This window comes from Haliotis cracherodii, unplaced genomic scaffold (genome assembly GCF_022045235.1).
Source record: "Haliotis cracherodii isolate W230 unplaced genomic scaffold, xgHalCrac1.p SCAF_17, whole genome shotgun sequence".
Classification (NCBI taxonomy): domain Eukaryota; kingdom Metazoa; phylum Mollusca; class Gastropoda; order Lepetellida; family Haliotidae; genus Haliotis; species Haliotis cracherodii.
This window is the reverse complement of record NW_027266272.1, coordinates 3540065-3554003: the sequence shown is the minus strand read 5'-3', so window position 1 is coordinate 3554003 and position 13939 is coordinate 3540065. Positions and strand designations below refer to the sequence as shown.

The following is a 13939-nucleotide window of genomic DNA, read 5'->3' as shown; positions in this document are numbered from 1 at the left end:
TCTATGTCTACGGTTTGTAAGACCTGTCAGAAAGACATGTTTCTACGACCTGTGTCTACGATCTGTGTCTACGACTTGTGTCTACAACCTGTAAGACCTGTGAGAAAGACATGCGTCTACGACCTGTACGTATGTACCGTGAGTGACCTGTATGTGCGACCTTTGGGTATTCCCTGTATCTACGGCCCGTGTGTATGATCTCGACCCATGACCTTTGTCGATTTTGGCTTTTCTCCCACATTAAGCCCCACTACTTACTGGAACACCAGGGCGCCGCTGTGTAAAATAACCTTAGCGCTAGGACTGCCATAAGCGTATGTTAAGCTATGGGATTTACGAACTCCTCAGCACTAAGACCGCTTTGTGCAACGGCACCCTGGACCATTGATCCCAACTCCCGCCGCGAATAGTTGCCAAATGTTGGGGCTATGTTCACTCACTCACCCAACTCACGTAGCTTCACCAAGGTATTAAACGTCTAAGACCTGCATGACTACCTGACGTCCTCCAACAAGCTCATGAAACCGAAATACAATACAAATTTAACTCACTTCCACAGGTACACACCCTACACCATGACGGACTTACAGAGTGCAAATGATCCAGGAAATGACATCACACATGTAACACTGAACGATGTTGACATTGAAATGACCGCTGATGACGACCTGGACTTTGATGACAACTGCTGGAGCTCTGCGATCAGGCGTGTCGAGAATACAGTCAGCAGATTCATGGACAAAAACAGGGGTTACGTGGTTGCTGGTGTCAAGGGACTGCTGTTGCTGCTTTACCTCGCCTACTTCGGGTATTGTATGTACTACAAGTAAGTTGTTTGGTTTCTTTCTTTCTTTCTTGTTTAATTCGAATTCGAATATTTCACCCCTAATATAATCGAGTCAAACCAATGATTTGTTTGCTCAAAAGGTTATTGTGACGTGAATCTTTTTAATCCTAATGTTTGGATTCGAACCAGGTAAAATATGAAAAATATTGGAAGGAGCGTATCTAACGAAATGCAGCTGCTATTGTATTTTTATTGTAAGAAATAACGAATACTCGGGAGAAATTGTTTCACATGTTCTCCACAAAAGGTCAGATATCCAACCCCATGTCACTGCCATTCTTGGCAATCTTCGGAACAGCGGAGTTCAGCAAAAAAACACTACTTTTTATCGTTATGAGGAGATTTCAACATTTCACGCCGAAATGAAGATAACAGATGGCAAGCCATGATAGGAATCCAGGTTTTTTTTATATACTACATTTAAATGGCTTTTGTTTTGCATATAGCAATATTCTAGTCTTATAACAGCGGCTGTAAATAATGGAGTATGGACCAGAAACACCCACCATTGATTGGTATGTTAAGGACACGCCGTCGGGGGATGATATCGACCAAGTGACCCAGACTGACCACCCATCCATTTAGTAGTTTCTTGTGACAGGTTGCAGGGGACCATCTTCCCGAAGCAAGGGAAAGGTCAAGTTTCGACCCTTGCCGAACTAGGCTGTAATTCCTTGGCTTGGCCATAGCGCCGACAGTGGCTAATACGAGTTATGTCCCTTCCATGTCCCGCCAACTGACCAATCAGATTCCACCTCTCACATCACTTGCATTTGCTTAAAAAAAATGGCGGCGCTCTTTGAAGATGATCTGGGATCTTTATTGTTATAAAAAGTGCATCAAATCACGTTGATTAAAAAGATGAAAAGATTTGGAATTGTACGTTGATACTAAATTGGCGTTACACATGTTTTGCAAATCCTGCAATCGACCGAAATCGATTTCGTGACCCGATATTCATTGGACTTTGCATAGACATGTCAGTCCAGCCAAAATATAACTATATAATTCCAGCCTAGTTCGGCAAGTGTGGAAACTAGTTTACTCCCTTGTCCCAGATAGCTGGGGACTTATTGTAACCCGGAATCCCCACGGTAGAAGTCTATCACATTTTGGTACTGATCCTGTAATATTCTGGTGGCATGAACCTTTGTAGGTTTTCCCTCAGTGAGTCAAGACCCCGCCCGTCAACTTTATCATATTGCTGCTCACTCACATTGGCCTTTGTGATACAGAATCCTTGTTCTTGGATCTACCTTGTTGTTGCTAATACAACAATACACCCATTACAAACCTGCATGACCCGTAAAGATCCGGGGTAGAATAGGTCTTCAGCAACCTATGCTTGCCGTAAAAGGCGACTATGCTTGTCGTAAGAGGCAACTAACGGAATCGGGTGGTCAGGCTCGCAGACTTGGGTGATGCATGTCATCGTATCCCAATTGAGTGGATCAATGCTCATGATGTCAATCACTGGAGTGTCTAGTTCAGACTCGACTATTTTCAGACCGCCCTCATATAGCTGGAGTGCGGCATTAAACAACAAATAAACAAACCAATATGATATTTCCGAAGGATAATTGCTTCGATTATTGAAAAAAACCCTCAGATTTGGAGACGAAGGGTCTATACGTCTGCTGGTTGGAACACTTATTGGAGTTCTGTACGTGTTGAAAAAAACAACCAAAGGTCTGTGCAACTTCAACTGCCTTGGAAGATGTTCCTCAGTTTTGGGAGGGAAGAAGAAGACACGGGCAGTGCAACGGTGGATCAAAAGGTACAATTTGTCCAAATATCAGTAGGATATCAGAATGGTGCCATCTGAAATATTCCTTGATGCTTGATATTGCTCCATATATGCTGGTCAGAATGACAGCCAGCACTGTTAACTGTCTAACGCTCTGTATTCCCCAGTGCATCTGTGAGTAGGTCAGATTGACAATCTCCCTCAATCAAACCTAATTTCCTTTGCATGTAAGCTTACATCCAAGCTATCTCAATTCCCAAGAGCGTCAATTATGTTTATCAGAACATAAAAGACCATACTATCTCTCATTATACCTAGGAATACTTCTGTGTTAAACCAGAATATAACACCCTCACCCTCAGAAACCACAGTTACCAGGAAGCGGTATGTGAGGTGAAATGGGCTTTAATGTCGCGGGTTTAAGATTATCGCACTTATATAGCGACGTACATGCTCTCTTGTGTGTGGCTGCTTTTATAAATCCGGGCTAATGCTGGTTTTATAGTGCTAGACCACTAAACCATGCGAAAGTTTTACCATGAATGCCCAACTTGTATAATTATATAATTATCTAGCGCCAGGCAGACTAGTGGCAACAAGTTCCATCTTTTAACAATTTGCATGACGATACAGGCGATCGAACCAGCGACATTTCGTTCTCAGGACAAACGCCCTATCCACTAGACCACGGAGGCGGTCCTGTTACCACGAACTTCATTTAGTTGGTCATCCTTCTCTCACACTATTCCAAGGAGTATTTGTCTCTTGATCAGAGCGTAACCCTCCACTAGTAACTCTCCCATTTACCATTAGGTTTCAGTGCATTGGTCCTAGTCTCTGTTGTGTGAAGCCCATTTCCGGTGTCCCGCGCCGTGATATTGCTGGAATATTGCTAAAAGCGGCGTAAAACCATACTCACTCACTCACTCATTCTTAGTCACTGTGTGCATTCACAGAAGCGTCCTCTCCTCTCTGTTGCCATGAAGTAACAGTGCGCTGGTCAGAGCAACCCTCTGTCTATGTCTTCACAGGAGCCTGTACCTGCTGGTGAGTGCCGGGGTGGCTGTGTACATAGGACTGGAAGTGATCAGGTACAACCCCCAGAATATCCAGTCACTTCTGGGTGTAGGCGTTTTTGTGGTTCTTGGGTTTGTCTTCTCAACCAGTCCATCCAGGGTAAGTACATGTAGGAACGTGGCTACAACCAGAACAGTGTGTGTGTGCGTGTGTGCGTGTGTGCGTGTGTGTGTGTGTTACATGTCACGTGCACGTGTGTGAGGAGTGTGGGGTACCAACCGTGTTTTCTTATTGCACTGAGCGGTAATGATATGAATGAAGCAACTATTCTGCATGCTTTTGTGAAGTAAAAGAAGTTAAATATAACTAAGGGCATAAATTGGGATTCCGTGTACATATAGGAACGTGGACAAACCCACAACAGGGTGTGTGGGGCCCGTGGGTACCAACCTTTAAAGCAATAGGCCTTGTTTTCTCTCTGCATTGCCTCTGGTAACGACATAAATAAAGCATTTATTGATGAAGTGAAGGAGTGGAGACAACAGTAGGAATCACGTGGATTTACTGGGAACTCAATAGTCACGAATGAAACTATTTATGAATTAGTGTTTGTCCCTCCTCGTGCGGTTCGCTCTGACATTCCACAATACGCACTTGTATTGTTTAGATTATATGATCGTATAATTATTTCGTATATGTTTACATACCCAATTCAAACATTTCGTACCATACACTTTCGTCACCAGGTGAACTGGCACCCAGTGTTCTGGGGTATCGTGGTTCAGTTTGTGTTTGCCGTCATCATTCTGCGGACATCCTGGGGGTACACGATGTTTGACTGGAGTGGACATCGGGTCGAAGATTTCCTCAAGTACGGTAATGCTGGAGCACAGTTTGTATTCGGGAAGAATTACCGGGATCACAGGATAGCCTTTGCTGTGAGTAGAAGAAACAAGAGTATGACATCCATTCACTCCCTGGGTTAGAATTGGGTCGTCAGAGACGTCCGAATGGATTGGGAGACCTGGTGAACTGGCGCTAAAGAACACACACACACACAGAGACAGACACAGACAGACACAGACACAGACAGACAGACAGACAGACAGACAGATGCCAGTGATTTTGATATTTGGCTCCGGTACCTTCCTGGTGCAGGTGATGTCAGGGATGCTGTTCTTCAGTTCCAGCATTTTCCTGTTGTAGGGATTTTCTCCGTGGTCTTGTTGATAGAGCATCTGCCCGGAGAACGGAATGTTGGTGTTTCGATCCCCTGGACGCTTCATACCAAAAGATGCTAGAAGATGGTACTTGTTACCCTGCTTGGCACAGCTTTAGGACTGGTCGTCTTGGAGTCAATATACAGTATCAGTTGTTGTCCGTGTTAATCGTGGCATGGTATGTCAGTGGGCTAGCACTATCAAATTGCATATCTCTTGAAGGTGATGCCAGTGATGCTGTTCTTCAACTGCGTCATCTTTATGCTGTACCACATTGGAGTCATCCAGGTGATTATGAAGAGACTCGGGTCCTTCCTGTCCTTCTGCCTGGACTGTGGGCCAATCGAGTCTGTGGTAGCCTCGGCGAACATCTTCATAGGGCTGGTAGGTGCTCAGAATTGAGATTGAGAATTGTGGATTTTGAACGTATTTCTCTATGGCTCACCTGAAACAAACGTACATATTGACATTTAATATGTCAAGGGGTAATTGGTGTCCCAGTTGTCACCTCACACATTCTATATATGTTCCTCAGCCCTCTGGAAGGTGGTCGGGGTGGTGCTGCACGCTGTGTGTACTTAACACTGAGCACCACCATGCGTGTTCTCCATGGTACAGACCTCCTGTATACCCCAGGGGAATATTAACATGTGACTTCTATTGGAATGTCTCTAATTTTAACCTTTTAGATAACGGTATTAAGTAGTCTATATATGCCTATTTGGCTATGGAAACATTTCTCCCTAAAAATGCTGAAATAGCCAGACTTATTGTCAGACGCTCAAAGGATTTGCTTCTAGTTGCCACCTTCAGTTTTGTAAAAAATGGGTAATTCAGCTTTGTTTACGCCTATTCTACACGACAAACTTCATTTCGTGACCTATGGGGCGTTTGTCACTAAATATGGAGACAATAAATATATACTTACATCTCTAACTTGAAAGGTTCAGGACAATTTGTTTAAAATCAAAACAAATGTCATTTGACAACATCTGTGTGAAATTTTGAAATAGGACATTAAGGTAGGTAGTTGGCATCCCCATGGACACTTACTCTGCTCCCCTCCTTGCTGATCTGTTTTGGTACGCTTCCGAGTAAGACTTTTTGTTTAGATTGGCAAAATCAAAACACGATAACATTGCCAAGACCTTCAGGTATATTGATGGCCTGATCTGGTTCAATATTGGTCGATTCCAATTTCCTTCCACTGATTTTTCCACCTTAACTAGATATGAGTCCATCTCATCTGGACCCGTGAAGATCCGGGGTAGAATAGGTCTTCAGCAACCCATGCTTGCCGTAAAAGGTGACTACGCTTGTCGTAAAAGGCGACTAACGGGATCGGGTGGTCAGGCTCGCTGACTTGGTTGATGCATGTCATCGATCCCAATATCGTGGATCGATGCTCATGATATCAATCACTGAATTGTCTGGTCCAGACTCGATTATTTACAGACCGCCGTCATATAGCTGGAATATTGCTGAGTGCGGTCGTTCAACAACAAACCAACCAACCACTTCATCTGTGTCATTTTAGGTCTATACATAGGCTGACAAGAGAGATGACTTCCAATAGTGAACTTTCCCGTTATGTCTCGATTTCGATCATATGATATTGGGCGACTTCATATAAGGTCAACATCACAAGATCATTTTGGAACACGGCTCAAATTACAGGAAATGTCATCTTCCCGAGGTAAGGGAGTTAACTGACTACAAATCTATGCCCATCTATGCCCCTCCTATTGACCAATCAGATTCCATTACTCATATCACTTGTATTTGCTTCAAACAAAATGGCGGCGCCAAGTCAAAACGATCTGATCGATAATCAAGATCTGTATTGTAATAAAAGGGGTCTTACGCAAAGTGCATCAAATTCCTTGAGCACCTTGATTAAAAACACGAAAAACATTTGTAAAATACCTGTCGACGCCCAGTTGGCGGTACACATGCTTTGCCAATCATGCAGTCGACCGAAATCTGCACGTTGAAATCCATGTATTTTTTTACGCGATTTCGATTGGACCTCTTGTGTGAGGTCTTATTTTGAGAAAATTTTCTCTTCCATTGAAGGAATTCATGATAATACAAATAATTTTCCAATGATTAATAACTGTCACTGTCGAAAGTCTTGAATGTGGCATGTCCTCAGTTCTTGAAGCTGGAATGGTGTTGAGAACTGGTAAGTAGTCATTGTTTTCAGATATTTATCCCGTCCGCTCTGGGCAAATAGATAAAAAGTCCCGGAAGTGAGGTAGGGAGATAACTCTAACTTATTATTTGCTTTAGAGATGCCACTAAAATAATCTAGAAACACTAGCGTTTTACGTGCGCTTCAGTAACTTGCTGCCACTGACTATCGTCACCCCCTACAACAATATATACTTCCCTATAATAGTTTCATGAAGATTGAAGTTTGTGTCACTCCAGCAATAGGGTAACTAATTTGGCAAGTCAATGCTCGACAGAGGCCTCAAATTAGAACTAAAACGAGATATCACGAGAACAAGACAATTGTATGACATCTTTGAATCTTACAGTATAGAATGCATTTATTTAATATGTGTTACAGACGGAAGCACCCCTCTTGGTTCGGCCATATTTGAAGCACGTGACACCCTCAGAACTTCACGCCATCATGACGTGTGGCTTCGCCAGCGTCAGCGGCGCCGTCATGGGCACCTACATACAGTTCGGAGTGAGTACATGTTTATCTTACAATTACACTTTCTCCCCAGGTAACGAAGTACATGTCATTTTTAGTATGACATGTTATGTACGGGTGCATGCTTGTTATATTCGTACTATCCAACATTTCTACTTTTGAAACCTCTCTAACCTACCTTTATACTCTATATGTCAGGTGTCCCTTCATTTTGAAATCTTGAGCTTTTTATTTGATGCTTCCCCGGGCCATCAAACCAGGTTTGGGGAGATACATGTGCTCGGGCCTCAATATTCATTATCATTCGAGATTTGAAAACACGTTCATAATTGCCAATCACCTTCTGACCTTCATCACCATCTGTCACTTTCTCAGGTTCCACCTTTGATGGCATCACGTGATAAAAACCTGATGCCAAATTTGATAGGGAGACAAGCACTTTTAACGTTTTGAGAGAGCTATCACTAAACGAAAGAAATATTCTTACCGCCAACAAAAACGCGAATACCATAGGTGTTGGTTAATATATGAAGAATTTCTCATACTCAAGAGATATTAGATTGGTTCGATTCACAAATGCTCATGAACGCATCACATGTGACTCGAAATGCACCCTTTATCTCGTGGCGGATTAGCGTGTATAGTTTGGAAATCACGTGCAGCATATCGTGATAAGAATAAAGACACTCTGATTGTTAGTTTTGTCTCTAATATGTATACATTGGAAACATGTCTTCTTAACATGCTTAACGTACATACTTCTCTATATGTTTCGATAGTTCGCGTTTCTTTTGGCGAGTATATATGCCACGAAACAGCATGAAACATGATACGAATACAACTTGCAAGGGTCGGGTCTGTATTTGTAGGAAAAACATTGTTTGAGAGCTTGAATCAGAACGAAATAATACACAAGTCAGGGTTGTGCATGAAATATGACTATTCAGTTGGGGTACACGTGTCGCACGTGCAGGTTCCCGCCAATCATCTGTTGTCCGCTGCCGTGATGTCCGCCCCTGCCGCTCTCGCCGTCACCAAACTCATGTGTCCAGAAACAAAGAAGTCGTACTTCAGAGATGGAGTAAAGATGGAACTGGGACTAGAGTAAGTTATTGAGTTGGACTGGAGAGAGTTTGGTGAGTTAGATGGGACTGAGGTAATGAGTGAGCGAATTGTGACTTGAATCTATAACTATGTATAGCTTTGTTTCCTGCAATGATTCAAGATTTACAACCCTTGACAGAAAAGCCAAAAAAGAAGAAAGAAAGAAAAAAAAACACACACAAAAAAATCAACAAATATAATACACCAAGTACCGTTATTGTCGCTTGTTGTGTCCTCAGGAGTTCCCACAGTACAGGAACATCTACTACTTGCGCACACAAACGGAATGGTTGTTGGGGAAAATAGGGTATTATCCTCTCTGCATAGCGGTGTGCTGTCCTAACTAGCAGCTACTATTGAGGTCAAGGTCAGATTTGTTATGCAGACAAATACGGAAATCGAGACTGCTAATATTTGATTTTGAAGACCAAAAGACGTCTTTGCGTTCGCAGGTGTGGTCACATTCAGTAAATGTACCATGGGCAATTGCATGTATTTATCAAATAACTTTCCACATCGATGACATGATATGTGATATGGTGATGTTCTGACTAAGCTAAAGGACAGCAGATGGAATCTGATCCAAGACTCTGGTCCGAGACAATCTGAGGCTCTACCTCGTGTTCTGAGCAGTTCAAAGTCGTTGTCACCAGTTGTGCTTGTGGTCCACTGATCAGAATGAAAGTAAGGTACGGACGTAGGAATATACTTGTGTCGACAAATTTCTCAATATAGTCGTACTATGTAATGTGAGCAGTGGTGAAGAAGTTATTATAGTTAGATGCTCGAATTGTCTGTAAACTTCCCGAATAGCATGGATGGATGTCATTTTGAATATTCAGTGATGTTCTAGTGACATTGGACTGATCTAGCACTGTGTGAAAAGTGCTGGAAGTGTGTTGGGCTATATAAATGGAGGGGTCGCGTGCCTATCTCATCTGACATTTCATCTGACATTACACCTGACATTTCATCTGACATAAAAACCAAGACCAGCCTTTGTGTGAAGTCACTTATCACCAGCTTGACCACTGTTGCGGTTAGGTGAATACGTTTATATCACAGAACCTTTTGATCTCACCACCGTCATCATGTATTTGATACTGCTATTGTATTGAGTTGGTAATATGATCGCGTTTGTGATTTGGGTGAGTTGGTTGGGACTGGACTGACTTGGCTGAGAACGTTAGGACCTAGGTACACGTATGTGAGCGGGTTAGTTAGAATGAGAGCATTTAGACCAAAACACAAACTGCTGGTCTGTTAGTACAACTCTTTACTTTATCCGATGAATGCTACCTTCAGTTCTACATGTGCTACCTCCGAACGTTACAGTTGAACGTTGTCTTCCAGGAAGCATCGCAACATTCTCTCGGCAGTTTCAAGCGGAGCCGTTGCGGCCATCAAAATCGCCTCCAACACTATCGCCAACCAAATCGCCTTCGTTTCCCTGGCCAAGCTTGTTGACCATACACTGGAGTGGTTCGGGGACCAAGCTGGCGTCCCTGGCATTTCGTTTGGGGTGAATACGTACTTACCATAGTCGAACGTCGGAGGGGACAGTTATACCAGTTAAACCGACTGAACTGTTGAAACAACAGTGTCCAGGTAGAGGCTGCCCTTTTGGATATTAGTCAGTGAGTGAGGTTTTACGCCGCTTTCAGCAATATTCCAGCAATATCACGGTGGGGAACACCAATCACTTTGTTACTTTGATACTTAATCAAAGACAGACAACCAAGATGAGGAAATTATGATACGCAAGGTTGGGATACAGAGGTGACATGAAGGCGAATAATACATCTACAGTGTCCATATTGTGTGGTATCAAGCACCATAGATGTAAAAAAAAGTGACAAAGCCATTTCCATCATCATAAAAAACCTCTGCTGAGGGTCAACTGTATGCTTTTGACCATATCACGCGTTTATGAATCACTATCACATAGTGATGATACCAGGTGTTTGCGAAAAGATGAGCATATCCTGTCTCACCGGTGGCATCCGTCACAAACACATGAAAGGGAAGTCAATTGTCCACCTGCAAAAAAACAGGGGAACACATGGTACATGTTAAATAGGGAATTGCATCGGTCATTAATTTGGTCACTGATGCGTCACTGATGCGTTAAAATTAGAAATCTCCTCCACGGAAAAGAAACGTTAAATGGACATGTTATCATTAAAAATTTAGAAAAGATTATCGAAATGAAAGTATTTATCGTAAGATTATCTAGAACCCACTTTCGAAAGCTTTACGACGGCCTTAAATGTTGTAATCCTTATTAAACTTTGAACACGAATCATATAATGCTCTTTGAAGAGTATACTCGAGCGCTTTTTAAATCTAATTTTATTTCAGCTGGTGTGTTCCTATCTATTCTACCCGATATCTTACGCGATGGGCGTGGCCACCCAGGATTGCGGGAAGATGGGGGAAATGTTGGGCGTTAAGATCTTTGGCACCCCCATAATTAGCTACACCGAACTCGGCAGGCTGAGGGAAAACCGCTATCAGCTTCTTGACTATGTGACCAAGAATAATCAAACGTGGCACTGGCAGGGTAGTGACGTCATACTCGAGGGGACCAATCAGACGCTCCTTGGTGGCATTATGGACGTAAGCGATCTGGTATTAATATGAATTAACTGATAATATCTCTTCTTTCATAATCGTCACAGGATTCGGTATCCACGTAGTTACGATGTGGGAGCTCATTCTTGTGGCCTTTATTGTGGCCTTAATGTGGAGCACCAGGCATGGTAACAACAAGTTCCATCTCTTCGCGTCTTTAGGTATGACGCGTCCCTGGGATCGAACCACAGACCTTCCGCATTCCGGACAGGTGCTAGACGATGGGGGCGATCTGATAGATCAAGTATCATAATAGGGAAGATATAGAGGATAGTATATGAGTGTTCATGCTATACTATGTTTATGACACGAGTCTCTAAAATCCGATATTTACCTAGCGAAAGCCGGAATTTAGGCACTTGTGTCTTAAACATAGTATGCCATGAACACGAAAATAATGTTCTATTTATTACCGATGAAGATGTCTCCATACAGAGACGAATTTTAGTGTTTACCTAAAAGGCCGTCGAATGACGGACGTTCTTTCTAGTGTGACGTCATTCCAACCTCACATCACAATAAAATTCGAATGACGTCAACAATGCCGTCCGGATGACGGAAACAATACCCTGTTGTCTCGTGACGTGATTTGACCCTTGAGCACATATGATTTTTATGAACACCGATATGTTTGCCCTAGTAGGTAATAAATTGGAATTCAAACCCACGACCAGCATATTATGTCATGCTAAGAGTCACACCTCTTTCCAGCACATTGCATAATCGCTAACGTACCAATCCGCGCCTGTGCCTCATCTTTTGGAGTGAAGGATGAACTTTCTTTGTTTAATGTTATAAATACTCACGAAAAGTGTATAAGGTCAGTATCAATCCCGTCTTGTATCATTAAATGCGCAAATATTAGTCATAGTACCAGTCCAAGAATATGAACACTAGAAGTAGTACCGGTCCAAGCACCAAAACATTTATTTTTTATTCTTATCAGGAACGGACCGAAGTTATAGCTACCTACGCTCTCTGTGGTTTCTCCACCGTCACCGCTATAGGTGTCACACTCGGGTCACTGGTTCCCATGGCACCCGAACGGAAACAGGATATTGTCAGACTCGTCATCCGGGCTCTTGTAGCGGGAAACGTAGCCTCGTTCCTGACTGGTGCCATTGCAGGTTTGTATTGACTTATTATGTCAGGAATCTCTTTTAGGAATTTTCTATGAAGTAAGATTTAAATTATGAAAGATACCAAAAAGTATTATTGTGTAACCTTTTGTTTGAATGCAGTGGATGCATACGTTTGGTCATCATGAAGTTGAATTGCATACAGACTTTGTTTGTGTGTTGGTTTTTTTAACACCGCACTCAGCAATATTCCAGGTATACGACGGCGGTCTGTAAATAATCGAGTCTGGACCAGACAGTCCAGTGTTTGAATTCATGAGCATCGATCCACGCAATTGGGATATGATGATATGCATCAACCAAGTCAGCCTGACCACCCGATCCCGTTAGTCGCCTTTTACGACAAGCATAGTCGTCTCTTACGGCAAGGTTGCTGGAGACCTAATCTTACCCAGATCTTCACGGGTTTGCATGCAGTAAATAGGATTGTTTCAGTGTCGACATTTTCAGGTTGTGTTGTCATTTTTCAGGGTTGCTCTTCAACGGCCGGAGTTTCCAGTGACCTTTGTTACCATGACCAACCAATCGGATGAATCCTGTTACTCGTCACTCAACCTGATGCACTATACTCACTCACGTGGTTATGTCATGCTTGGAAGTCTGCTTTGTCATTCTTTAGGGGTATGGTATATGCAGTAAAGATGCTGTTACGTCATTGCATGTCAATAGTGAAATAAAGCGACAAAACCCTTTCCATATCCAATAGAAATCTCTGCATAAAAAACACTATTTAGAAAACAACAACTCGTTTGTGTGAAACGTTCTAATACACTCAGTCACAATATGTTAACTCTTAAAGTACATCAGGAATTAAAGAAACGACTAGGAATCTCTGCTCCTCTATCTATACCGTAAAGGTTCAGTTAAAAAATAAACTTTATTTTTCGAGTTGTGTATCAATCTTTCATACTATACTACGCATAGACTGGTTTAGAGATGATACAACCTATATCTTGGCTGACCTCAATTTAATTTTTTTCTCGCTAAGAAACAGAAGACTCCGACAAGACTACATTCTGCTCAGTTAGGAGACGTTATGTCAACACTGTATTTGCCGACTTGAAAACTAGGTCAGTTGGGTGAAAATGTTGATTGACCTATTGAGATTATTGTGTTTAAGACAGCTAAGATAACAGACCCCAAAACACCCGGAGTTCCTAGAACACTGACTGTTACAAGTCATTGTGATTGTTCGTTTTGGCCTTACTCATGCTTGTTGTTGTAACATACCGTACCTAAAGTTCACAGGTGAGTTTAACATTTTACTTTTCATTGAACCTTTTGACGCAGGTCTACTTTCCGGTTATGATTCCGCGTTAGAATAGTTCTTCAGCAAGTGTGGAAGTTTTTCTTTTCTACCAGCTCCAGATATCAGTTTAACATGGAGACTGATTCTGAACACTGGTACTGATGTCGACGCCACTGACTTCGGGACACATCCTCGTGGTACACTTGATACATATTGCGGTCTGTGTCTTTCACAATCACGAGTATGTACCACAATGGGTTGAATTCAGTAGTTGGCTCCATCTCGTAACTCAGTCTCAGCAACGATCTCCCACG

General features: G+C 42.5%; 1 protein-coding gene across 1 annotated transcript; it reads left to right on the top strand.

The window, feature by feature from the left end:
* The first annotated feature begins 575 nt into the window (after positions 1 to 575).
* On the top strand, positions 576 to 13052 carry LOC139464241 (solute carrier family 28 member 3-like). The gene is made up of 11 exons (XM_071245764.1): positions 576 to 826; positions 2457 to 2624; positions 3626 to 3770; positions 4358 to 4549; positions 5054 to 5215; positions 7407 to 7532; positions 8473 to 8603; positions 9957 to 10125; positions 10965 to 11222; positions 12184 to 12364; positions 12847 to 13052. Exons 1-11 carry the CDS (start codon positions 576 to 578, stop codon positions 12876 to 12878), a joined length of 1815 nt encoding a protein of 604 aa, XP_071101865.1. The 3' UTR covers positions 12879 to 13052.
* Positions 13053 to 13939: the final 887 nt, after the last annotated feature.

Bases quoted from the DNA above. Each gene is read 5' to 3' on its own strand.
- LOC139464241 (XM_071245764.1), top strand. From the start codon at position 576: ATGACGGACTTACAGAGTGCAAATGATCCAGGAAATGACATCACACAT. The intron at 827-2,456 runs GTAAGTTGTTTG...AAAAACCCTCAG, and splicing joins GGGTATTGTATGTACTACAA to ATTTGGAGACGAAGGGTCTA. The intron at 7,533-8,472 runs GTGAGTACATGT...TCGCACGTGCAG, and splicing joins GCACCTACATACAGTTCGGA to GTTCCCGCCAATCATCTGTT.